This window comes from Eucyclogobius newberryi, unplaced genomic scaffold, assembly GCF_026437365.1.
Source record: "Eucyclogobius newberryi isolate DKJ021-1_F unplaced genomic scaffold, fEucNew1.0.hap1 SCAF_17, whole genome shotgun sequence".
In the NCBI taxonomy this organism is placed as follows: domain Eukaryota; kingdom Metazoa; phylum Chordata; class Actinopteri; order Gobiiformes; family Gobiidae; genus Eucyclogobius; species Eucyclogobius newberryi.
In genome coordinates, this window is record NW_027315801.1 from 5,069,895 (window position 1) to 5,096,989 (window position 27,095).

The window sequence follows — 27,095 nt, forward strand, 5'->3', positions numbered from 1 at the left end:
AACTGTGGTCACTCAGCTGCTATAAACGTGTAATAGATGTGGTCACTCAGCTGCTATAAACGTGTAATAGATGTGGTCACTCAGCTGCTATAAACGTGTAATAACTGTGGTCACTCAGCTGCTATAAACGTGTAATAGATGTGGTCACTCAGCTGCTATAAACGTGTAATAGATGTGGTCACTCAGTTGCTATAAACGTGTAATAGATGTGGTCACTCAGCTGCTATAAACGTGTAATAACTGTGGTCACTCAGCTGCTATAAACGTGTAATAGATGTGGTCACTCAGCTGCTATAAACGTGTAATAACTGTGGTCACTCAGCTGCTATAAACGTGTAATAGATGTGGTCACTCAGCTGCTATAAACGTGTAATAACTGTGGCCACTCAGCTGCTACAAACGTGTAATAACTGTGGCCACTCAGCTGCTATAAACGTGTAATAACTGTGGCCACTCAGCTGCTATAAACGTGTAATAACTGTGGCCACTCAGCTGCTATAAACGTGTAATAACTGTGGCCACTCAGCTGCTACAAACGTGTAATAACTGTGGTCATTCAGCTGCTACAAACGTGTAATAAATGTGGCCCCTCAGCTGCTATAAACGTGTAATAGATGTGGCCCCTCAGCTGCTATAAACGTGTAATAACCGTGGCCACTCAGCTGCTATTAATGTGTAATAGCTGTGGTCATTCAGCTGCTACAAACGTGTTATAGATGTGGCCACTCAGCTGCTATAAACGTGTAATAACTGTGGCCACTCAGCTGCTACAAACGTGTAATAACTGTGGTCACTCAGCTGCTATAAACGTGTAATAACTGTGGTCACTCAGCTGCTATAAACGTGTAATAACTGTTTGTTTCAAGGACATTAAAGTACGTATATTATGTTTTTTCCCGCACGTATTTAGTATTAAATCATAACTAATCTAGTTGATTATTTTACATTATTTTATATTTTGTTCATCGTAATCTGCAATATTGATTCAAAACAGATTAATAATAGAAACTGGTCCATAGACTTTCTATTTCTGGTTCAAATCTGCAGAACGTCGTAAAAAGCAGCAGAGATCGTTTTAGCCGTTATTATTGTGGAAAATGGTAAAGTAGCATTTTTCAACCCTGCATGTTTGACACAAGTCTAACTTTTCAAAACCTTTTTAAATAATGGCAAGTAAGTACAGAGAAGTGGGCGGAGATAGGGGGGAGGTGAAAACAAGAATCATCAAACGTAATTGAGCCACACAGAGATTTAGTTTCCTTCGTCGTTAAACCTGAACATTCGCGGTCTTTGTGAAATGCTAATCGAGCTGCTAATTAGCGCTAACATTCCTAACTTGTTGTCTCCACAGAAATGGCGTCGCAGGTGCAGGTCTTCTCCTCGCCGTCCGTCTCCTCCAGCGCCTACTCTCGCTCCAAACGCCTTAAAGTGGAGAACCCTTCGTGGGACAACCAGCCGGACACCAACAACACCAACAACACCAACAACAACAACAACAGCTACTACCAACAGCACCAGAGCCCGACGCAGGGGGTTGCGCCCTCGGCCTCCAGCTCCTCCTTCAGCGCCGGCCACGCCTACACCAACTCCAACGCCCACACCAGGCAGCCGGAGCAGACGGTGGTCCGGGCGGCCGACAGCACCGGGAGCCTGCGCGGCCCCCCGTCCTGCTCGTCCTCGTCCTCCGCCTCCAGCCGGCGCGTGAAGGATGCGGCGTCGACCTCGCAGCTCCACCACAAACAGCACAGCCTGAAGCGGAAGAGCGAGGAGGTGGACAGCAGCGACAGCGTGCAGATACTGGAGGAGCTGTCGGCGCCCGTCGCCTCCAACCGGGCGGCGGGGGGGGGCGGGACCACCACGGCGCAGTCCATCGCACATTCCACGTCGACGGCCAAGAGCAGCACGTCCCACAGCGAGGGCGACTACCAGCTGGTGCAGCACGAGATCCTGTGCTCCATTTCCAACAGCTACGAGGTGCTGGAGTTCCTGGGGCGGGGCACGTTCGGGCAGGTGGCCAAGTGCTGGAAGCGCGGCACCAACGAGATCGTGGCCATCAAGATCCTGAAGAACCATCCGTCGTACGCGCGCCAGGGTCAGATCGAGGTGAGACTGTGGCAGGCGCTTTGATCTCCACAGAAGGAGAGTGTGGGGTTTATTACAAGTTAATGCTGCACTTGTTACCCAAACCTCATGACCAAAGGTGAGGGCAGGAACGTAGACCGACCAGTAAATCGAGAGCTTTGCCTTTCGACTTAGCTCCTTCATTACCACAACAGTGATCCAACTGTCGATCTCACGCTCCATCCTTCCCTCACTCGTGAACAAGACCCCGAGATACTTCAACTCCTCCACTTGGGGCAAGGACTCCCCACCCACCTTAAGAGGGCAAGCCACCTTTTTCCGGTCGAGAACCATGGCCTCGGATTTGGAGGTGCTGATTCTCATCCCAGCCGCTTCACTTGGCTGCAAATCGTCCCAGTGCAGCTGCAGGTCCGGGTTTGATGGAGCCATCAGGACAACATCGTCTGCAAACGGCAGAGATGAGATCCTGTGGTTCCCAAACCGGACACCCTCCGACCCCTGACCACACCCTCCGACCCCTGACCACACCCTCCGACCCCTGACTGAAAAATTAAAACCTGCTTTAACTGCTCTCCCTCCCGTCTCTCTCCCGTTCCCCCCCTGTCGCCCCCCTGTCACCCCCTCCCGTCCCCTCCCGTCCCCTCCCGTCCCCCCCTGTCGCCCCCCCCTATCGCCCCCTGCAGGTGAGCATCCTGAGCCGCCTGAGCACGGAGAACGCAGACGAGTTCAACTTTGTGCGCTCCTACGAGTGCTTCCAGCACAAGAACCACACGTGCCTGGTGTTCGAGATGCTGGAGCAGAACCTCTACGACTTCCTGAAGCACAGCAAGTTCAGCCCCCTGATGCTGAAGTGCATTCGACCCATCCTCCAGCAGGTGGCGACGGCGCTCATGAAGCTGAAGAGCCTGGGTCTGATCCACGCCGACCTGAAGCCGGAGAACATCATGCTGGTGGACCCGCTCCGGCAGCCGTACAGGGTCAAGGTCATAGACTTTGGGTCGGCCAGTCACGTGTCCAAGGCTGTGTGCTCCACCTACCTGCAGTCGCGGTACTACAGGTGAGTGCTCCACCTACCTGCAGTCACGGTACTACAAGTGAGGGCTCTACCTACCTGCAGTCACGGTACTACAAGTGAGGGCTCTACCTACCTGCACTCACGGTACTACAAGTGAGGGCTCCACCTACCTGCAGTCACGGTACTACAAGTGAGGGCTCCACCTACCTGCAGTCACGGTACTACAAGTGAGGGCTCCACCTACCTGCAGTCACGGTACTACAAGTGATCAAGGGAACTCAGCAAATATGTGTTTTAACCATGAGCAGGGCACGACTGTTCAACGCTGCAGTATCAATATTACTGCTATATTTTATTATACTTTTTACATTACAATCATTAGTTATATTAAACGAAAATTTTACAGAGACAAAACCAAGACAAATCATGGATCATTTCGGCCTTAAAATGAAAATATCATGTTAAGGCCGTGTTTGTCCGTCGTGTTTGTCAGTTTTTTGGTCCGTGTTTATCCGTGTTCATCCGTGATTGTCCGTCATGTTGGCCCGTGTTTGTCGTTTGTCCACGTTTGTCCGTTGTGTTAATCCGCGTTTTTCCGTTTTTGTCCGCGTTTGTCCGTGTTGGTCAGAGTTTATACGTGTTGGTCCGTTTTTATCCGTGTTCACCTGTGTTCATCCGTGTTTGTGCGCAGAGCTCCGGAGATCATCCTGGGCCTTCCCTTCTGTGAGGCCATCGACATGTGGTCTCTGGGCTGCGTCATCGCCGAGCTGTTCCTGGGCTGGCCCCTGTATCCCGGAGCCTCCGAGTACGACCAGGTCAGAGAACGTCACGAACACCGGGACCCAAACACCGGGGCCCAAACACCGGGGCCCAGACACCGGGGCCCAAACACCGGGACCCAAACACACCGGGGCTCCAACACCGGGGCCCAAACACCGGGGCCCAGACACCGGGGCCCAAACACCGGGACCCAAACACACCGGAACCCAAACACCGGGGCCCAAACACCGGGACCCAAACACACCGGGGCCAAAACACCGGGGCCCAAACACCGGAACCCAAACACTCCAGGGCTCAAACACCGGGGCCCAAACACCGGGGCCCAAACACCGGGACCCAAACACACCGGGGCCCAAACACCGGGGCCCAAACACCGGGGCCCAAACACCGGGACCCAAACACACCGGGGCCCAAACACCGGGGCCCAAACACCGGGCCCAAACACCGGGACCCAAACACACCAGGGCCCAAACACCGGGACGCAAACACCGGGACCCGGTGTTCTGTCGTGTTGTGTGCCCCTGTCCAGATCGACTCGCGCTTTGAGTCAGTTTACGTTATTAATCTGGAAACGTCCAACTTTATATGATTATTAGTTTATCTATTTACGCACCTGACTGTAAAACCAGCCATTATGAAAATCAGATTGTTTTAAATTATTTTTGATATTTTGGTTTAACACCGTATGCAGAATTTACACAAATAAACTTTTTTTTTTACTCTCATCAAACATTAATTCAACAAAATAAAGTCGCTCTCATATATTTTGATTTGTCAAACACACTTTTCCCCAGTGTTTGGGTAATTTCCTAGTGTGATGTCATCCATTTCAAACAGGAAGTGAAATTATAAACCTAAAAAATGTGCTGTTCTGGGATAAAATTTCTATAATTAAGCAAAATCCTAAATGTTTTTATCTTAACTGCATTCTAGTCCAATACGTGGTCCAACCTGTAGGGGGCGCGTTACCCTAAAGAACCTGAACAGAAAACAAATCCCGTATATTAATGACTTGTGTTCCTGGTTCAGATCCGCTACATCTCGCAGACGCAGGGCCTTCCCGCCGAGTACCTCCTGAGCGCCGGCACCAAAACCAGCCGCTTCTTCAACCGGGGGCCCGACTCCAGCTACCCCCTGTGGCGACTCAAGGTAAGTGCGGCACGTTACGCCGGCCGCGAGCGTGACGACTAAACATGTGGCGTGTATTTGGTCACGCAGACGCCTTCGGAGCACGAGGCGGAGATGGGCATCAAGTCCAAGGAGGCCAGGAAGTACATCTTTAACTGTCTGGATGACATGATGCAGGTGAGGCGTGGCACGGCACATGTATGTTATAGTACACACATGTATGTTATAGTACACACATGTATGTTATAGTACACACATGTATGTTATAGTACACACATGTATGTTATAGTACACACATGTATGTCATAGTACACACATGTATGTTATAGTACACACATGTATGTTATAGTACACACATGTATGTTATAGTACACACATGTATGTCATAGTACACACATGTATGTTATAGTACACACATGTATGTCATAGTACACACATGTATGTTATAGTACACACATGTATGTTATAGTACACACATGTATGTCATAGTACACACATGTATGTCATAGTACACACATGTATGTTATAGTACACACATGTATGTTATAGTACACACATGTATGTTATAGTACACACATGTATGTCATAGTACACACATGTATGTTATAGTACACACATGTATGCTATAGTACACACATGTATGTCATAGTACACACATGTATGTTATAGTACACACATGTATGTTATAGTACACACATGTATGTCATAGTACACACATGTATGTCATAGTACACACATGTATGTTATAGTACACACATGTATGTCATAGTACACACATGTATGTCATAGTACACACATGTATGTTATAGTACACACATGTATGTTATAGTACACACATGTATGTCATTGTACACACATGTATGTTATTGTACACACATGTATGTTATAGTACACACATGTATGTTATAGTACACACATGTATGTTATTTTACACACATGTATGTTATTGTACACACATGTATGTCATTGTAGACACATGTATGTTATAGTACACACATGTATGTCATTGTACACACATGTATGTTATTGTACACACATGTATGTTATAGTACACACATGTATGTTATTGTACACACATGTATGTCATAGTACATACATGTATGTCATAGTACACACATGTATGTTATAGTACACACATGTATGTCATTGTACACACATGTATGTTATGGAACACACATGTATGTCATAGTACACACATGTATGTCATAGTACACACATGTATGTTATAGTACACACATGTATGTCATTGTACACACATGTATGTTATTGTACACACGTGTATGTTATGGAACACACATGTATGTTATAGTACACACATGTATGTTATTGTACACACATGTATGTCATAGTACACACATGTATGTTATAGTACACACATGTATGTCATAGTACACACATGTTATAGTACACACATGTATGTTATAGTACACACATGTATGTCATAGTACACACATGTATGTTATAGTACACACATGTATGTTATAGTACACACATGTATGTTATAGTACACGCATGTATGTTATAGTACACACATGTATGTTATAGTACACACATGTATGTCATAGTACACGCATGTATGTTATAGTACACACATGTATGTCATAGTACACACATGCATGTCATAGTACACGCATGTATGTCATAGTACACACATGCATGTCATAGTACACGCATGTATGTTATAGTACACACATGTATGTCATAGTACACACATGTATGTCATAGTACACACATGCATGTCATAGTACACGCATGGACACTGCCTTTGGATATTAACATAGGGACAAAACTCCTGATGTGTACAGCCATAATTGTACAGTGGAAATTAGACTTTAGTGCAAGTTTATTTCAACATATTAAGACGTCTGTGTCTGTCTTTAGACTAGTTGCCTCTTTGATTAAATAAAGATTTTTGAAGTCATGTGACTTTCTCTTAATTCTCCCACTCCCCTGTTTTCTGCCACACCCTGTCGTGCCTGCTGCTGGGCGTGTCTCCAGGTGAACATGACAAACCTGGAGGGCACGGACATCCTGGCGGAGAAGGCCGACCGCCGGGAGTTCATCGACCTCCTGAAGAAGATGCTGACCCTGGACGCGGACAAGCGCATCACTCCCATGAAGACGCTCAACCACCCGTTCGTTACCATGACGCACCTGCTGCACTTTCCGCACAGCTCACAGTAAGAGACGCCAACATCTACTGCCCAAGTTATGTGTTCGTGTGGATCGTTTGACGTGTTTTAAATGCTTTTTCTTGCATCTGTGCCACGATATCTGCCAAGGAAAAATGTTTTTTACCCAAAATTTGAAGGGAAAAAACTGTTCTATTAAGCTTAAAGTGCCTATGACGGGTTTTTACAATTTTCTAATTTTGACTTTATTTGGTGTGTCCTGTTGTACATTTAAATGATAGTTTTACACCAATCGAGCAGGTATTTGTACAAACAGGAAGTGAAATTATAAACCTAATATTTTTTTATAATTTTTAACAAAATATTTAAGTTAAAGGCATAATGGACGATTTTTTTGGCCCAAATCTGAGTCTCATTTCCTCGTGGCGTGGACTGCCGATTAGTCCTGCCACGTATCAGTCATAAAACGCACCTACCGCTCACCTGCAGCCGCGAGCGGCTCGTCCCCACGAGAGCAGCACATTTCCGCGTGTCTAAGCGCATTGATCTATCATAATATAGTTCCCTGAGTGTACAGGACAAAAAGAAGACGGAGAAATACTGTTCGAGCTGACGCAGAAGAAGACGGAAATCTACAGAAGACGAGAGATGCGATGCGATCCGTCGCACTAATAAACTAACGTACGTGTGTACAGGCGGAAGTGGCATGCGCACTTCCGCCTGAGTTCTCAAATCGCCGAAAAATCGTCCATTACGCCTTTAACTGCATTTTAGTTCAATGAGTCGTCCGACCTGTAGGGGGCGCTTTAAGCTCCAGCCTACACCTTGTTTTGGTCTTTCTGCAGGTCCAGTGTTACTGTTTCTGGAATAATGTCCAGATAAACCTGGTAAATATAATAACATGGTAATGAATAACATGTTCAAATTAATGCACATTGTTAACATTGAATATCAAAAGCGTAATATCTTTTCTGATAATACATTTAAAGTGATACAGGGCCAAATATCTCAAATTTTTACAGTGAAATGGAGATAAAAACAAGTGGAGAATGTGTTAATTAGAGTTTTGCATCATTTAGAGTTCAGTTATGGCAAAAAAAACATAAAGGTTTTCAATGTAATTTAGGAACATTATAATTATATTTGTCTATTTTATTTGTTTCTAGATAGCAATTAATACCGTATTTTCTGGACTATAAGTCGCACCAGCCAAAAAATGCATAAAAGAGAAGTAAAACACACACATATATATATATATATATATATGTATATATATATATAAGTCGCACTGGAGTATAATTCGCATTTTTTGGGTAATGCAGTAATAGTGAGAAATGCAGTTTAAAATAATAACAGATGAGAGAACATGGTGAATAGCTGTACGTATGCTAACGCTAACACCTTCAGCTACATGAGGCACAGACAGAACTGTGGTAAGTGTCTGGTATGTTAACGTAACATATGAACAGTTATTCAGATAACTATAGCATAAAGAACATGCTAACAAGTTTACCAAAGCATCAGTTTTACCCCAAATCACTAAATCCATTGAATTCTTCTTCCTCTGTGTCACTTCTAAACAACTCCACAAACTCCAGAGGAAGAGGAAGTGCAGATTCTTCTTCTACATCACTTAGAGCCTAGAGCGCCCTCTTGTGGTTGTCAGTGTGAAAATAACGAATAATATCACATATAAGTCACACCTCGGCCAAAACGATGTAAAAAAGTGCGACTTATAGTCCAGAAAATACGGTACATGAAAAAGTACCTGGTATCATTCATTTACATGTACACCAAACAAGGTACAAACTACCTTCGGGCAGTGACTTTAACATTACGATTGTTCATTTGTGCATTATTTTTGTTGTTTCACTGTTCAGCGTGAAGTCGTGCTTTCAGAACATGGATATCTGCAAACGTCGCTGCAGCGCGTTTGAGAACGGGAAGAACATGTTCAGTAACAACACCCCGAGTGCAGCCACCAACCTCACAGTGACCTTCAGCAGCCAACTCAATCAGCACAACCAGGTGAGAACCAGCACAACCAGGTGAGAACCAGCACAACCAGGTGAGAACCAGCACAACCAGGTGAGAACCAGCACAACCAGGTGAGAACCAGCACAACCAGGTGAGAACCAGCACAACCAGGTGAGAACCAGCACAACCAGGTGAGAACCAGCACAACCAGGTGAGAACCAGCACAACCAGGTGAGAACCAGCACAACCAGGTGAGAACCAGCACAACCAGGTGAAAGCCAGCACAACCAGGTGAGAACCAGCACAACCAGGTGAAAGCCAGCACAACCAGGTGAGAACCAGCACAACCAGGTGAAAGCCAGCACAACCAGGTGAGAACCAGCACAACCAGGTGAAAGCCAGCACAACCAGGTGAGAACCAGCACAACCAGGTGAGACTTGTGAATTTTGGTTCCGCTGCTAAATCACCCTGTTCTGCTTTTAGTCATGTTATAACGTCATCAAAAACAAAACTGGACTGTGTTTTGTTTCATTCACGTTACGTTTTCCATCTTGAAATTGCAGTTTTGACTTTCAATTACAGGTGAGAGATAAATATGGCTTTATTTTTATTGTATTTTATTGTATTTTTTATTTTTTCTCTTCCTCTTTTGTTTTGTCATTTTTGTTGTTTTATGTTGATTTTCTTTCTTTTATATATATAATATTGAAAACCCAGTATATGGTCCCTAATTAAAACGAGCCAGAACCGTGTCTTATCTCCCAAAAAACACTATAAAATGAAAGTTCTTCACTTTTGTGGTTTATTTTAAAGTCTTTTCACATTTTGTGCTAAACTTGGACCTCATCCAAGTCACACTTTAGCACATTCTTGATAAATTGTGAAAATATTGCTTGAATATCATTAGCAAGATAATGCACATAGATTTTTGTAAATATTCCTGCTCTGGAATCGTTCTCGACATCGATTTGTTTGCGTTGCCAATACGTCATGAATACACCGCACTCCCAACTGTGTCCAGAAGAGGGAAATAAGCAGCGAATCCAAGTGTTCTGATGAAGGTGAAACCCAAACCAAGCGATTTATTCACATGTACTTGAAGCGTATAAGTGAAATACTGTTATAAATGCCTCAAAAACAAACAAATCCTCATTATTTTATCGTTTTAAGCTCTTTTTTTTGTTAGAGTTTGTTGTTTTTTTCCAGATGGCCGCGGCGGGAGGCCAGTCGCTGTCCCTGAGCAGCAACGTCCCGCTACTGAACTATCAGCCCGGACTCTACCAACAGGCCACGATCAACATCCCAGGCCTGACCCAGCAGAGCGTTCCACTGCAGACGCGCTCCAGCCAGCTCTGCCCCCAGACGGAGCCCTTCCAGCAGACCCTCATCGTGTGCCCGCCCACCATCCAAGGTCAAAACGGTTACATTCTGCTCCCATTTCCACGTCTGTTTCCTTGTTCTTGCTTGTGTCAAAGTTCCCACGTGTTCTGGAAATCCTGGAAAATAATGCGCCTCTTTGTCGTACATGGAAAGCACATGGAAAATTGGAGAAACATGCCTGGAAAAACGCTATTTTGTCCTTGAAAACGTCAAATTTTTTAATCATCTTACACGGTTAAGAATCCCTCATTTTCCAGTGTTATAAGAGCAAACCTGGGCCTCAGTATTTTAGATCTAATTTGAGTTCTACCCCAAGAAAATATAGATAAATAAGATCTAAATATCACATATACACTGTCACAATGCAGAGTCTGCTTACCTTATTGTTCATTTGCATTGATTTTGTCCTGGAAAACTATTTCGGGCAAAGCGTGGGAGGCCTGAATGTGTCAGAGAACAAGTGGCTTATTGTTTTCCTCCATATTTTGCATATTGTGGCGTTGTTTACGACCTGGAGGTGAAAACGTGTCTGTTCTTGTGACGCACAGGCCTCCAAACCTCCAGTAAACCCTCTGGATACCCGGTGAGGATGGACAACTCGGTTCCGTTAGTTCCTCAGAACCAGTCGTCTCAGCCGCTGCACATCCAGCCCGGCATGTTGGCACAGGTAGAACACTCATCATCTTTCCCTCGGGACAGTGCACACTCATTCTTCAGACAGAAAACAGAACATGGAACAGGCACAAAACACGTGGCATAAACACATAAAGTAGCATCGAATTACAACAGTTGTTTTGTTTCATTCACGATACGTCTTCTATCTTGAAATTGCAGCGTTGACTTTTACAGGTGGGAGAAAAATACAAAATTGGTGATGTCACAATTGTGTTTCAGAGACGTTAAAACATTTTAAAATCGAGTATCTTTATTTTTTTCTATCTATTTTATCTATTTATTTTGATTTCATTTATTTTATTTAAATTGATTTTATTTTATTTATTTCATCTATTTTAATTTATTTTATCTATTTATTTGTTTTAATCAATTTAGTTTTACTTATTTCATCTATTTTCATTTATTTAATCTATTTATTATATTTTATCTATTTTATTCATTTTATCTATTTTAATTTTATTCATTTATTTTATAAATTTGATCTCTTTTATCTATTTTGATTTCATTTATTTTATTGTATTGCATTGAAGTAACATTAAATAGCATTGAATTACAACGGAGTTGTTTAAATGAGACACAGGTTAAAGATTAACACAATAATCACAGACAGGACGGGGTTTGAGCCCAACAACTTTTGAATTATCACACAAATGTATATTATATTTACACAATCCAAACGTCGAGACGGGAAACGACAAATCCAGACCCCAAAGTGTTTGTCCTGTGTTGTCCCGCAGCAGGCGTGGCCCGCGGGCTCGCAGCAGATCCTCATCCCGTCCACGTGGCAGCAGATGCCCGGGATGACGCTCCACAACCCGGGACAGGCAGTGGTCCCGGAGTCACCCATGGGCGCGGCACTCTCCGACCCGCAGCACGGCGCCGGCTGGAGGTGCGTGACGAATGAACGAGACGGCGACGAAATCTCCAGGGAAAAGGGCAAAATAAGCCCCGAGTTGTGTTCATTTTCACAGGGGTTGTCATGGCAGCCAGTGTGACGGAGCCAATCAGGAGTCCAGTCGCCACAACGCAGGCCCCGCCCACTCCAGGTCCCAGCAGAAGCGGGGCAAAGGGCGGCACGAGAACCGAGCCAGGTGCAGACCCGCTCGACCGTCCCGCACACACAGTCACAAATATGTACCGTACCTTTAACAAAAAAACAAGTAAACAGCGTCTTTTTTTATCGAACAGCAGATTAAACGCACATTTTTAATCAACTAATTAACTTTATTGACATATTTAAAACGGTTATAGCTTGTATTTCAGGCATTACTGCTGAAAAACTGGTTCTACTAACATGAAACGAACTGAAAAATGCTCAAAATTCACCCTTTTTTTAAAGACTTTCTGTAAGACTTTTCCTCTTTTCCTATTGGTCAGGCTCTGTTAGGCTCTGAGTGAGTGACAGGTGGTTTTAACCAATCGCAGTGAACCCTCAGAAGCAGAACAGGACTTTACATACTTCTTTAAAACGTATATAAAGACAGTAACGGCGGGAATTGTGACGTTAGACAGTTTCTCACTATTACGCTCGTGTTTCTGTCCCGTTTGACCGGACCCCGTTGTGTGTCCCCCCCTCCACAGAGCGGTGGTGGTCCACGGCGCGGCGGCGGTGGCGGCGGCGGCGGGCGACCAGTCCCAGCCCATCGTGATCTCGGACACGCCCAGCCCGGCCGTCAGCATCATCACCATCCACAGCGACTCGGAGGACGAAGAGGACAAGAAGCAGCCGCCCGCCTGGTCAGCGCTCGGGGACGGTTACCGGGGAAACGCGTTGCATCGGAGAAAAAACGCGCCTGGAGTCGTGTTTGGCTAGAGTTTTGTTCATCCCGTTCACGAGGTCCTCTTCTCTGTCTCCCGGGACGTTTTCAAGTCCAAAAATCAGTACTAGACTCGTTCTGAAAGCTACATTTTGTTTATTTTCCCGTGGTTATTCCCTTTGCTGCCAGTAGAGGTCGAGCTAATACCAAATACATACAGTACGTACGTTATTTAAAGTTATAAAATGTGAAATGCCAGAGAAGCGTTTCTCTTTTCTTGTGTGAATGAAGCTAAAAAGGCCGTCACAAAAAAAAAAAATCACATGCAAATGGACAAATGTGACATAAATTGGACAAAGTAATGATTTATTACATGGACCGTTTACCCAATCTGTCTTTTGTTCAGCCCCATTTTGTTTCATCACATTTCTTTTCTTTTTCTTTATTTCTATTACATATATATATTTTTCTATTTTATTTTTACTTATAAACTTTGTACATTTGAATCGTGTTTTTCTTGAATAAAAAAAAAGACGTCAAAAGCTCTTAAAACCATAATTTTCATAATATAAGACAACTAAAGGTCCTAAATTACACCGGATAAATTTACTTTTTTGCCACGATTTACGATTTGTCACTCGACTTGTTCTGATTAATTGACGTCCTGCTCCAATCGTCTAACGAGCTCCAGCAGAGTCTCAAATGTGTTCAATTCATGGTGGGGGCCGGCTGATGGGGGCCGGCTGATGTTGGCCGGCTGATGGGGGCCGGCTGATGGGGGCCGGCTGATGTTGGCCGGCTGATGGGGGCCGGCTGATGGGGGCCGGCTGATGGGGGCCGGCTGATGGGGGCCGGCTGATGTTGGCCGGCTGATGGGGGCCGGCTGATGTTGGCCGGCTGATGGGGGCCGGCTGATGGGGGCCGGCTGATGTTGGCCGGCTGATGGGGGCCGGCTGATGGGGGCCGGCTGATGTTGGCCGGCTGATGGGGGCCGGCTGATGTTGGCCCGCTGATGGGGGCCGGCTGATGTTGGCCCGCTGATGTTGGCCCGCTGATGGGGGGCGGCTGATGTTGGCCCGCTGATGTTGGCTCGCTGATGGGGGCCCGTCTTGTGTTTCAGTTCCGGGACGAGCCAAAGGGCCAACGTGATCAGCTGCGTGACCGTCCATGACTCGCACGACTCGGACTCGTCGCTGAGCAGCCCGCTAAGCCCCAAGAGCTCTGCACCCACGCTGACCGCCAAGTCCACGGCTGTGATCATGCCCAGTGTGAAGAGCCAGGGGACAGAGGGGGCGGGGCCACACAGGCCGCAGACTAATCAGGGTACGCCACAGTAACGTCACCTTTCTGAGTCTGTAGTTTCAAAGCAGGGTACGCTACTTTTACCGAGGCTGTGGATTATGAACGATTGTAGTGTGAGGGTTCCGACTGTGAGCGTTTGATTGAGGGCGTGGCTCCTCAGGGTGTGTCTGTGTCTGTGCTGCAGCTCTAACACATGTCTTTGATTGAGGGCGTGGCTCCTCAGGGTGTGTCTGTGCTGCAGCTCTAACACGTGTCTTTGATTGAGGGCGTGGCTCCTCAGGGTGTGTCTGTGTCTGTGCTGCAGTTCTAACACGTGCCTTTGATTGAGGGCGTGGCTCTTCAGGGTGTGTCTGTCTGTGCTGCAGCTCTAACACGTGTCTTCGATTGAGGGCGTGGCTCCTCAGGGTGTGTCTGTGCTGCAGCTCTAACACGTGTCTTTGATTGAGGGCGTGGCTCCTCAGGGTGTGTCTGTGTCTGTGCTGCAGCTCTAACACGTGCCTTTGATTGAGGGCGTGGCTCTTCAGGGTGTGTCTCTGTCTGTGCTGCAGCTCTAACACGTGCCTTTGATTGAGGGCGTGGCTCCTCAGGGTGTGTCTGTGCCTGTGCTGCAGCTCAAACACGTGTCTTTGATTGAGGGCGTGGCTCCTCAGGGTGTGTCTGTGTCTGTGCTGCAGCTCTAACACGTGTCTTTGATTGAGGGCGTGGCTCCTCAGGGTGTGTCTGTGCTGCAGCTCTAACACATGCCTTTGATTGAGGGCGTGGCTCCTCAGGGTGTGTCTGTGCTGCAGCTCTAACACGTGTCTTTGATTGAGGGCGTGGCTCCTCAGGGTGTGTCTGTGTCTGTGCTGCAGCTCTAACACATGCCTTTGATTGAGGGCGTGGCTCCTCAGGGTGTGTCTGTGCTGCAGCTCTAACACGTGCCTTTGATTGAGGGCGTGGCTCCTCAGGGTGTGTCTGTGTCTGTGCTGCAGCTCTAACACGTGTCTTTGATTGAGGGCGTGGCTCCCCAGGGTGTGTCTGTGTCTGTGCTGCAGCTCTAACACGTGTCTTTGATTGAGGGCGTGGCTCCTCAGGGTGTGTCTGTGTCTGTGCTGCAGCTCTAACACGTGTCTTTGATTGAGGGCGTGGCTCCTCAGGGTGTGTCTGTGTCTGTGCTGCAGCTCTAACACGTGTCTTTGATTGAGGGCGTGGCTCCTCAGGGTGTGTCAGTGTCTGTGCTGCAGCTCTAACACATGTCTTTGATTGAGGGCGTAGCTCCTCAGGGTGTGTCTGTGTCTGTGCTGCAGCTCTAACACGTGCCTTTGATTGAGGGCGTGGCTCTTCAGGGTGTGTCTCTGTCTGTGCTGCAGCTCTAACACGTGCCTTTGATTGAGGGCGTGGCTCCTCAGGGTGTGTCTGTGCTGCAGCTCTAACACGTGCCTTTGATTGAGGGCGTGGCTCCTCAGGGTGTGTCTGTGCTGCAGCTCTAACACGTGTCTTTGATTGAGGGCGTGGCTCCCCAGGGTGTGTCTGTGTCTGTGCTGCAGCTCTAACACGTGCCTTTGATTGAGGGCGTGGCTCCTCAGGGTGTGTCTGTGCTGCAGCTCTAACACGTGTCTTTGATTGAGGGCGTGGCTCCTCAGGGTGTGTCTGTGCTGCAGCTCTAACACGTGTCTTTGATTGAGGGCGTGGCTCCCCAGGGTGTGTCTGTGTCTGTGCTGCAGTTCTAACACGTGTCTTTGATTGAGGGCGTGGCTCCTCAGGGTGTGTCTGTGTCTGTGCTGCAGCTCTAACACGTGCCTTTGATTGAGGGCGTGGCTCCTCAGGGTGTGTCTGTGTCCGTGCTGCAGCTCTAACACGTGTCTTTGATTGAGGGCGTGGCTCCTCAGGGTGTGTCTGTGTCTGTGCTGCAGCTCTAACACGTTCCTTTGATTGAGGGCGTGGCTCCTCAGGGTGTGTCTGTGCTGCAGCTCTAACACGTGCCTTTGATTGAGGGCGTGGCTCCTCAGGGTGTGTCTGTGCTGCAGCTCTAACACGTGTCTTTGATTGAGGGCGTGGCTCCTCAGGGTGTGTCTGTGTCTGTGCTGCAGCTCTAACACGTGCCTTTGATTGAGGGCGTGACTCTTCAGGGTGTGTCTGTGTCTGTGCTGCAGCTCTAACACGTGCCTTTGATTTAGGGCGTGGCTCCTCAGGGTGTGTCTGTGCCTGTGCTGTAGCTCAAACACGTGTCTTTGATTGAGGGCGTGGCTCCCCAGGGTGTGTCTGTGTCTGTGCTGCAGCTCTAACACGTGTCTTTGATTGAGGGCGTGGCTCCTCAGGGTGTGTCTGTGCTGCAGCTCTAACACGTGTCTTTGATTGAGGGCGTGGCTCCTCAGGGTGTGTCTGTGTCTGTGCTGCAGCTCTAACACGTGCCTTTGATTGAGGGCGTGGCTCCTCAGGGTGTGTCTGTGCTGCAGCTCTAACACGTGTCTTTGATTGAGGGCGTGGCTCCTCAGGGTGTGTCAGTGCTGCAGCTCTAACACGTGTCTTTGATTGAGGGCGTGGCTCCTCAGGGTGTGTCTGTGCTGCATCTCTAACACGTGCCTTTGATTGAGGGCGTGGCTCCTCAGGGTGTGTCTGTGCTGCAGCTCTAACACGTGCCTTTGATTGAGGGCGTGGCTCCTCAGGGTGTGTCTGTGCTGCAGCTCTAACATGTGTCTTTGATTGAGGGCGTGGCTCCCCAGGGTGTGTCTGTGTCTGTGCTGCAGCTCTAACACATGCCTTTGATTGAGGGCGTGGCTCCTCAGGGTGTGTCTGTGCTGCAGCTCTAACACGTGTCTTTGATTGAGGGCGTGGCTCCTCAGGGTGTGTCAGTGCTGCAGCTCTAACACGTGTTTTTGATTGAGGGCGTGGCTCTTCAGGGTGTGTCTGTGTCTGTGCTGCAGCTCTAACACGTGCCTTTGATTGAGGGCGTGGCTCCTCAGGGTGTGTCTGTGTCTGTGCTGCAGCTCTAACACGTGTCTTTGATTGAGGGCGTGGCTCCTCAGGGTGTGTCTGTGTCTGTGCTGCAGCTCTAACACGTGTCTTTGATTGAGGGCGTGGCTGCCCAGGGTGTGTCTGTGTCTGTGCTGCAGCTCTAACACGTGTCTTTGATTGAGGGCGTGGCTCCTCAGGGTGTGTCTGTGTCTGTGCTGCAGCTCTAACACATGTCTTTGATTGAGGGCGTGGCTCCTCAGGGTGTGTCTGTGCTGCAGCTCTAACACGTGTCTTTGATTGAGGGCGTGGCTCCTCAGGGTGTGTCTGTGTCTGTGCTGCAGCTCTAACACGTGCCTTTGATTGAGGGCGTGGCTCCTCAGGGTGTGTCTGTGCTGCAGCTCTAACACGTGCCTTTGATTGAGGGCGTGGCTCCTCAGGGTGTGTCTGTGCTGCAGCGCTAACACGTGTCTTTGATTGAGGGCGTGGCTCCCCAGGGTGTGTCTGTGTCTGTGCTGCAGCTCTAACACGTGTCTTTGATTGAGGGCGTGGCTCCTCAGGGTGTGTCTGTGTCTGTGCTGCAGCTCTAACACGTGCCTTTGATTGAGGGCGTGGCTCCTCAGGGTGTGTCTGTGTCTGTGCTGCAGCTCTAACACGTGTCTTTGATTGAGGGCGTGGCTCCCCAGGGTGTGTCTGTGTCTGTGCTGCAGCTCTAACTCGTGTCTTTGATTGAGGGCGTGGCTCCTCAGGGTGTGTCTGTGTCTGTGCTGCAGCTCTAACACGTGTCTTTGATTGAGGGCGTGGCTCCTCAGGGTGTGTCTGTGTCTGTGCTGCAGCTCTAACACGTGTCTTTGATTGAGGGCGTGGCTCCCCAGGGTGTGTCAGTGTCTGTGCTGCAGCTCTAACACGTGCCTTTGATTGAGGGCGTGGCTCCTCAGGGTGTGTCTGTGCTGCAGCTCTAACACGTGTCTTTGATTGAGGGCGTGGCTCCTCAGGGTGTGTCAGTGCTGCAGCACTAACACTTGTCTTTGATTGAGGGCGTGGCTCCTCAGGGTGTGTCTGTGTCTGTGCTGCAGCTCTAACACGTGCCTTTGATTGAGGGCGTGGCTCTTCAGGGTGTGTCTGTGTCTGTGCTGCAGCTCTAACACGTTCCTTTGATTGAGGGCGTGGCTCCTCAGGGTGTGTCTGTGCTGCAGCTCCAACACGTGTCTTTGATTGAGGGCGTGGCTCCTCAGGGTGTGTCTGTGTCTGTGCTGCAGCTCTAACACGTGCCTTTGATTGAGGGCGTGGCTCCTCAGGGTGTGTCTGTGCTGCAGCTCTAACACGTGCCTCTGATTGAGGGCGTGGCTCCTCAGGGTGTGTCTGTGCTGCAGCTCTAACATGTGTCTTTGATTGAGGGCGTGGCTCCCCAGGGTGTGTCTGTGTCTGTGCTGCAGCTCTAACACGTGCCTTTGATTGAGGGCGTGGCTCCTCAGGGTGTGTCTGTGCTGCAGCTCTAACACGTGCCTTTGATTGAGGGCGTGGCTCCTCAGGGTGTGTCTGTGTCTGTGCTGCAGCTCTAACACGTGCCTTTGATTGAGGGCGTGGCTCCTCAGGGTGTGTCTGTGCTGCAGCTCTAACACGTGCCTTTGATTGAGGGCGTGGCTCTTCAGGGTGTGTCTGTGTCTGTGCTGCAGCTCTAACACGTGCCTTTGATTGAGGGCGTGGCTCCTCATTGTGTGTCTGTGCTGCAGCGCTAACACGTGTCTTTGATTGAGGGCGTGGCTCCTCAGGGTGTGTCTGTGTCTGTGCTGCAGCTCTAACACGTGCCTTTGATTGAGGGCGTGGCTCCTCAGGGTGTGTCTGTGCTGCAGCTCTAACACGTGTCTTTGATTGAGGGCGTGGCTCCCCAGGGTGTGTCTGTGTCTGTGCTGCAGCTCTAACACGTGTCTTTGATTGAGGGCGTGGCTCCCCAGGGTGTGTCTGTGTCTGTGCTGCAGCTCTAACACGTGTCTTTGATTGAGGGCGTGGCTCCCCAGGGTGTGTCAGTGTCTGTGCTGCAGCTCTAACACGTGCCTTTGATTGAGGGCGTGGCTCCTCAGGGTGTGTCTTTGCTGCAGCTCTAACACGTGTCTTTGATTGAGGGCGTGGCTCCTCAGGGTGTGTCTGTGTCTGTGCTGCAGCTCTAACACGTGTCTTTGATTGAGGGCGTGGCTCCCCAGGGTGTGTCAGTGTCTGTGCTGCAGCTCTAACACGTGCCTTTGATTGAGGGCGTGGCTCCTCAGGGTGTGTCTGTGCTGCAGCTCTAACACGTGTCTTTGATTGAGGGCGTGGCTCCTCAGGGTGTGTCTGTGTCTGTGCTGCAGCTCTAACACGTGTCTTTGAGGGCGTGGCTCCTCAGGGTGTGTCTGTGCTGCAGCTCTAACACGTGCCTTTGATTGAGGGCGTGGCTCTTCAGGGTGTGTCTCTGTCTGTGCTGCAGCTCTAACACGTGCCTTTGATTGAGGGCGTGGCTCCTCAGGGTGTGTCTGTGTCTGTGCTGCAGCTCTAACACGTTCCTTTGATTGAGGGCGTGGCTCCTCAGGGTGTGTCTGTGCTGCAGCTCTAACACGTGTCTTTGATTGAGGGCGTGGCTCCTCAGGGTGTGTCTGTATCTGTGCTGCAGCTCTAACACGTGTCTTTGATTGAGGGCGTGGCTCCTCAGGGTGTGTCTGTGCTGCAGCTCTAACACATGTCTTTGATTGAGGGCGTGGCTCCTCAGGGTGTGTCTGTGTCTGTGCTGCAGCTCTAACACGTGCCTTTGATTGAGGGCGTGGCTCCTCAGGGTGTGTCTGTGCTGCAGCTCTAACACGTGTCTATGATTGAGGGCGTGGCTCCTCAGAGTGTGTCTGTGCTGCAGCTCTAACACGTGTCTTTGATTGAGGGCGTGGCTCTTCAGGGTGTGTCTGTGTCTGTGCTGCAGCTCTAACACGTGTCTTTGATTGAGGGCGTGGCTCCTCAGGGTGTGTCTGTGCTGCAGCTCTAACACATGTCTTTGATTGAGGGCGTGGCTCCTCAGGGTCTGTCTGTGTCCGTGCTGCAGCTCTAACACGTGCCTTTGATTGAGGGCGTGGCTCCTCAGGGTGTGTCTGTGCTGCAGCTCTAACACGTGCCTTTGATTGAGGGCGTGGCTCCTCAGGGTGTGTCTGTGTCTGTGCTGCAGCTCTAACACGTGCCTTTGATTGAGGGCGTGGCTCCTCAGGGTTTGTCTGTGCTGCAGCTCTAACACGTGCCTTTGATTGAGGGCGTGGCTCCTCAGGGTGTGTCTGTGCTGCAGCTCTAACACGTGTCTTTGATTGAGGGCGTGGCTCCTCAGGGTGTGTCTGTGTCTGTGCTGCAGCTCTAACACGTTCCTTTGATTGAGGGCGTGGCTCCTCAGGGTGTGTCTGTGTCTGTGCTGCAGCTCTAACACATGTCTTTGATTGAGGGCGTGGCTCCTCAGGGTGTGTCTGTGCTGCAGCTCTAACACGTTCCTTTGATTGAGGGCGTGGCTCCTCAGGGTGTGTCTGTGTCTGTGCTGCAGCTCTAACACATGTCTTTGATTGAGGGCGTGGCTCCTCAGGGTGTGTCTGTGTCTGTGCTGCAGCTCTAACACGTGCCTTTGATTGAGGGCGTGGCTCCTCAGGGTTTGTCTGTGCTGCAGCTCTAACACGTGCCTTTGATTGAGGGCGTGGCTCCTCAGGGTGTGTCTGTGCTGCAGCTCTAACACGTGTCTTTGATTGAGGGCGTGGCTCCTCAGGGTGTGTCTGTGTCTGTGCTGCAGCTCTAACACGTTCCTTTGATTGAGGGCGTGGCTCCTCAGGGTGTGTCTGTGTCTGTGCTGCAGCTCTAACACATGTCTTTGATTGAGGGCGTGGCTCCTCAGGGTGTGTCTGTGCTGCAGCTCTAACACGTGCCTTTGATTGAGGGCGTGGCTCCCCAGGGTGTGTCTGTGTCTGTGCTGCAGCTCTAACACGTGTCTTTGATTGAGGGCGTGGCTCCTCAGGGTGTGTCTGTGCTGCAGCTCTAACACATGTCTTTGATTGAGGGCGTGGCTCCTCAGGGTCTGTCTGTGTCCGTGCTGCAGCTCTAACACGTGCCTTTGATTGAGGGCGTGGCTCCTCAGGGTGTGTCTGTGCTGCAGCTCTAACACGTGCCTTTGATTGAGGGCGTGGCTCCTCAGGGTGTGTCTGTGTCTGTGCTGCAGCTCTAACACGTGCCTTTGATTGAGGGCGTGGCTCCTCAGGGTTTGTCTGTGCTGCAGCTCTAACACGTGCCTTTGATTGAGGGCGTGGCTCCTCAGGGTGTGTCTGTGCTGCAGCTCTAACACGTGTCTTTGATTGAGGGCGTGGCTCCTCAGGGTGTGTCTGTGTCTGTGCTGCAGCTCTAACACGTTCCTTTGATTGAGGGCGTGGCTCCTCAAGGTGTGTCTGTGTCTGTGCTGCAGCTCTAACACATGTCTTTGATTGAGGGCGTGGCTCCTCAGGGTGTGTCTGTGCTGCAGCTCTAACACGTTCCTTTGATTGAGGGCGTGGCTCCTCAGGGTGTGTCTGTGTCTGTGCTGCAGCTCTAACACGTGTCTTTGATTGAGGGCGTGGCTCCTCAGGGTGTGTCTGTGTCTGTGCTGCAGCTCTAACACGTGCCTTTGATTGAGGGCGTGGCTCCTCAGGGTGTGTCTGTGTCTGTGCTGCAGCTCTAACACGTGCCTTTGATTGAGGGCGTGGCTCCCCAGGGTGTGTCTGTGTCTGTGCTGCAGCTCTAACACATGTCTTTGATTGAGGGCGTGGCTCCTCAGGGTGTGTCTGTGTCTGTGCTGCAGCTCTAACACGTTCCTTTGATTGAGGGCGTGGCTCCTCAGGGTGTGTCTGTGCTGCAGCTCTAACACGTGTCTTTGATTGAGGGCGTGGCTCCCCAGGGTGTGTCTGTGTCTGTGCTGCAGCTCTAACACGTGCCTTTGATTGAGGGCGTGGCTCCTCAGGGTGTGTCTGTGCTGCAGCTCTAACACGTGCCTCTGATTGAGGGCGTGGCTCCTCAGGGTGTGTCTGTGCTGCAGCTCTAACATGTGTCTTTGATTGAGGGCGTGGCTCCCCAGGGTGTGTCTGTGTCTGTGCTGCAGCTCTAACACGTGCCTTTGATTGAGGGCGTGGCTCCTCAGGGTGTGTCTGTGCTGCAGCTCTAACACGTGCCTTTGATTGAGGGCGTGGCTCCTCAGGGTGTGTCTGTGTCTGTGCTGCAGCTCTAACACGTGCCTTTGATTGAGGGCGTGGCTCCTCAGGGTGTGTCTGTGCTGCAGCTCTAACACGTGCCTTTGATTGAGGGCGTGGCTCTTCAGGGTGTGTCTGTGTCTGTGCTGCAGCTCTAACACGTGCCTTTGATTGAGGGCGTGGCTCCTCATTGTGTGTCTGTGCTGCAGCGCTAACACGTGTCTTTGATTGAGGGCGTGGCTCCTCAGGGTGTGTCTGTGTCTGTGCTGCAGCTCTAACACGTGCCTTTGATTGAGGGCGTGGCTCCTCAGGGTGTGTCTGTGCTGCAGCTCTAACACGTGTCTTTGATTGAGGGCGTGGCTCCCCAGGGTGTGTCTGTGTCTGTGCTGCAGCTCTAACACGTGTCTTTGATTGAGGGCGTGGCTCCCCAGGGTGTGTCTGTGTCTGTGCTGCAGCTCTAACACGTGTCTTTGATTGAGGGCGTGGCTCCCCAGGGTGTGTCAGTGTCTGTGCTGCAGCTCTAACACGTGCCTTTGATTGAGGGCGTGGCTCCTCAGGGTGTGTCTTTGCTGCAGCTCTAACACGTGTCTTTGATTGAGGGCGTGGCTCCTCAGGGTGTGTCTGTGTCTGTGCTGCAGCTCTAACACGTGTCTTTGATTGAGGGCGTGGCTCCCCAGGGTGTGTCAGTGTCTGTGCTGCAGCTCTAACACGTGCCTTTGATTGAGGGCGTGGCTCCTCAGGGTGTGTCTGTGCTGCAGCTCTAACACGTGTCTTTGATTGAGGGCGTGGCTCCTCAGGGTGTGTCTGTGTCTGTGCTGCAGCTCTAACACGTGTCTTTGATTGAGGGCGTGGCTCCTCAGGGTGTGTCTGTGCTGCAGCTCTAACACGTGCCTTTGATTGAGGGCGTGGCTCTTCAGGGTGTGTCTCTGTCTGTGCTGCAGCTCTAACACGTGCCTTTGATTGAGGGCGTGGCTCCTCAGGGTGTGTCTGTGTCTGTGCTGCAGCTCTAACACGTTCCTTTGATTGAGGGCGTGGCTCCTCAGGGTGTGTCTGTGCTGCAGCTCTAACACGTGTCTTTGATTGAGGGCGTGGCTCCTCAGGGTGTGTCTGTATCTGTGCTGCAGCTCTAACACGTGTCTTTGATTGAGGGCGTGGCTCCTCAGGGTGTGTCTGTGCTGCAGCTCTAACACATGTCTTTGATTGAGGGCGTGGCTCCTCAGGGTGTGTCTGTGTCTGTGCTGCAGCTCTAACACGTGCCTTTGATTGAGGGCGTGGCTCCTCAGGGTGTGTCTGTGCTGCAGCTCTAACACGTGTCTATGATTGAGGGCGTGGCTCCTCAGAGTGTGTCTGTGCTGCAGCTCTAACACGTGTCTTTGATTGAGGGCGTGGCTCTTCAGGGTGTGTCTGTGTCTGTGCTGCAGCTCTAACACGTGTCTTTGATTGAGGGCGTGGCTCCTCAGGGTGTGTCTGTGCTGCAGCTCTAACACATGTCTTTGATTGAGGGCGTGGCTCCTCAGGGTCTGTCTGTGTCCGTGCTGCAGCTCTAACACGTGCCTTTGATTGAGGGCGTGGCTCCTCAGGGTGTGTCTGTGCTGCAGCTCTAACACGTGCCTTTGATTGAGGGCGTGGCTCCTCAGGGTGTGTCTGTGTCTGTGCTGCAGCTCTAACACATGTCTTTGATTGAGGGCGTGGCTCCTCAGGGTGTGTCTGTGCTGCAGCTCTAACACGTTCCTTTGATTGAGGGCGTGGCTCCTCAGGGTGTGTCTGTGTCTGTGCTGCAGCTCTAACACATGTCTTTGATTGAGGGCGTGGCTCCTCAGGGTGTGTCTGTGTCTGTGCTGCAGCTCTAACACGTGCCTTTGATTGAGGGCGTGGCTCCTCAGGGTTTGTCTGTGCTGCAGCTCTAACACGTGCCTTTGATTGAGGGCGTGGCTCCTCAGGGTGTGTCTGTGCTGCAGCTCTAACACGTGTCTTTGATTGAGGGCGTGGCTCCTCAGGGTGTGTCTGTGTCTGTGCTGCAGCTCTAACACGTTCCTTTGATTGAGGGCGTGGCTCCTCAGGGTGTGTCTGTGTCTGTGCTGCAGCTCTAACACATGTCTTTGATTGAGGGCGTGGCTCCTCAGGGTGTGTCTCTGCTGCAGCTCTAACACGTGCCTTTGATTGAGGGCGTGGCTCCTCAGGGTGTGTCTGTGCTGCAGCTCTAACACGTGTCTTTGATTGAGGGCGTGGCTCCTCAGGGTGTGTCTGTGCTGCAGCTCTAACACGTGTCTTTGATTGAGGGCGTGGCTCCTCAGGGTGTGTCTGTGTCTGTGCTGCAGCTCTAACACGTTCCTTTGATTGAGGGCGTGGCTCCTCAGGGTGTGTCTGTGTCTGTGCTGCAGCTCTAACACATGTCTTTGATTGAGGGCGTGGCTCCTCAGGGTGTGTCTGTGCTGCAGCTCTAACACGTTCCTTTGATTGAGGGCGTGGCTCCTCAGGGTGTGTCTGTGTCTGTGCTGCAGCTCTAACACGTGTCTTTGATTGAGGGCGTGGCTCCTCAGGGTGTGTCTGTGTCTGTGCTGCAGCTCTAACACGTGCCTTTGATTGAGGGCGTGGCTCCTCAGGGTGTGTCTGTGTCTGTGCTGCAGCTCTAACACGTGCCTTTGATTGAGGGCGTGGCTCCTCAGGGTGTGTCTGTGTCTGTGCTGCAGCTCTAACACATGTCTTTGATTGAGGGCGTGGCTCCTCAGGGTGTGTCTGTGTCTGTGCTGCAGCTCTAACACGTGTCTTTGATTACAGTGTGTTGTATTCAAACTACAGAACAAGCTCAAGGTGGGAAGTCTAAGAAATGCTCCCAGCCCGGTCAGAGTGGTCAGAGCGGTCAGATCGGTCAGAGCGGTCAGGGTGTTCAGCCCGGTCAGAGCGGCCAGAGCGGTCAGAGCGGCCAGAGCGGTCAGAGCGGCCAGAGCGGTCAGAGCGGCGACCCCTCGTCCGAGCGACACCAACGCGCCGCCTCCAGCCGATCGCAGCCCCTCAACCTGAGCCAGGTACAGCTCCGTGGCCCGATCTTCATTTGTCAAGCGTCGTTTTCATCGTTTTTTTCGTTCCTCTTCCCGTGTCTCCAGGCGCAGCAGTCTGTCCTGTCTTCCGCCCACGACCAAGCGAGCGCCGCGCCCCTGAAACGCCCCCCCGCCTCCCCCCACTCCGCCTACCGCCTCCACGAGAACCCGTCCACCGCGCTCTTCGGCGCGGCCCCGAACCTGTACGCGTACCCCGCCTCGGCCGCGCTCGCCTCCGTGTCACAGGCCGTGGACCAGATGCAGGGCCGGCCGAGCACCACCTTCCCGCCGCTCGCCCTGCTGCAGAAGAACCCCCAGTACCACCACCACCACCACCACCCGACCCAGCACCACCTGGCCCAGCACCACCCGGCCCAGCACCAACAAGCGCACCCGCACCACCTCGCCGGGCAGCCTTTCCACCGCTCCAGCGCGCCCTACCAGCGAAAACTCAACCCGTACCAGTATCTGTGACGGGCTGGCGACAGTGCGGGGTGGGGCGGGGCTGCCTTTGGGGCGGGGCTGGGGCAAACAGGAAAGAGACAAGGCACGAGCACAAGTTCAGAAGAGCGGGTTTCACTTGAATTTACCCTCCTCAATTTTTCTTCGTCTGCGCCCCAAACGTACTGGATTTGTCCCGTATCCGCGGACCGGTCTGCGTCGGGCCCTCGGCTTGTGAACTGGGCCTAATTAGCGATAACGACGCTTTTTAGGGCACGTTCAAAGATAGTTCGCCCGCAAAACCTCAATGGCGAACGTTTTGGCGCGAAGCGGGCCAGACGTGGAGGTTAACCGCGACGTTCCGCTCTCACATCGCGGATAAGGTCTGATGTCCGACGGCTAAACTGTCGATAGCTTTCGTGTCGTTTTCCCTTTGGTTGCTCTCCATCGCCCCCTGCTGTCTGTGAAGCTTCGCCCGCGCTGCCGTTGAGCCTCCGCGGTTACAAATGTCGCGCTAATGCGGCTAACGCAGAGCTATTGACGACCAACGTGGATTCACAACTCACAGACGCAATAACCCTTTCCCAGTTTCACGTAATCGGATCCACGTTTCGGTTGATGTGAGAACTTTCCCGGGACGTAACACTTTACGCGGGCGACATTTCCAGCGGGTTTGGGGCTTTTCCGTGCGCCCCGCGTGTCCTCGTACTCCAGCACATTCAAAAATCAGGTATCTGCTTTTACTTTAGGTTCCGTGCTGGCTTTTTTATCTGATTTAAACGATTTCTTTTAGCGACGAAAAGCCGTAGCTCGCATGTGCGGACGCGCTAACTTCTCGCGCGTTGATTCGCTTTTTGTGTCGATTTGCACAGTTTGCGACGGTCGCTCGGCAACACATTATCTCAAAGGAAGATTCGCAAAGCTATATTGACATGTTTAATCTTCATAAGCGTCTCTTTAAATATCTATTCAATATCGGTCGTGATATATTTGCATCGGGCTCGAAACGGTTCAAACGGCCTAGCGTGTACTACGTGAACGCGCGTGTCGTCCCGAGTCGCGACATTAGCGAGCGAACAAGGCGTTTTCCCGATCGTTCCGTCGATGGCGTTGAAACTCCCGCCGTTCGCTTCAGGAGTCCCGCCTTCGCTTCGTCTGCACGCCGTGGTAGATTCCTTTTAGACGTGTTCCTCTTCCGGACGTATCCGTGTGCAAGCGTGTTCGTGTCCGTGTCGGGTAAACGTGCCTCAGCTGT

The 27,095-nt window shown here is 50.6% G+C and overlaps 1 protein-coding gene and 1 long non-coding RNA gene across 3 annotated transcripts in view; one reads left to right on the plus strand and one right to left on the minus strand.

The window, feature by feature from the left end:
• The window catches only part of LOC140362679 (uncharacterized), a 414,634-nt gene that overhangs the window by 67,580 nt on the left and 319,959 nt on the right, over nucleotides 1-27,095 (minus strand). The window lies entirely within an intron of this gene.
• hipk1a (homeodomain interacting protein kinase 1a) lies at nucleotides 1,354-25,888 on the plus strand. Of its 2 annotated transcripts, none has more exons than XM_072448822.1 (15): nucleotides 1,354-2,103; nucleotides 2,766-3,139; nucleotides 3,789-3,912; nucleotides 4,907-5,026; nucleotides 5,096-5,182; nucleotides 7,004-7,185; nucleotides 9,018-9,165; nucleotides 10,322-10,526; nucleotides 11,044-11,162; nucleotides 11,908-12,059; nucleotides 12,142-12,261; nucleotides 12,752-12,907; nucleotides 14,048-14,250; nucleotides 25,140-25,387; nucleotides 25,466-25,888. In XM_072448822.1, exons 1-15 carry the CDS (start codon nucleotides 1,354-1,356, stop codon nucleotides 25,871-25,873), a joined length of 3,396 nt encoding a protein of 1,131 aa, XP_072304923.1. In that variant the 3' UTR covers nucleotides 25,874-25,888. The 2 variants fall into 2 exon arrangements, with proteins under 2 accessions (XP_072304923.1, XP_072304924.1); XM_072448823.1 differs by having other exon boundaries at nucleotides 11,911-12,059.

What these genes read in the sequence shown, in the direction of transcription:
- hipk1a (XM_072448822.1), top strand. Translation starts at nt 1,354, where the DNA reads ATGGCGTCGCAGGTGCAGGTCTTCTCCTCGCCGTCCGTCTCCTCCAGC. An exon ending in AACTCAATCAGCACAACCAG is followed by an intron (nt 9,166 to 10,321) that starts GTGAGAACCAGC and finishes GTTTTTTTCCAG; the next exon opens with ATGGCCGCGGCGGGAGGCCA. An exon ending in GTGCCCGCCCACCATCCAAG is followed by an intron (nt 10,527 to 11,043) that starts GTCAAAACGGTT and finishes TGTGACGCACAG; the next exon opens with GCCTCCAAACCTCCAGTAAA.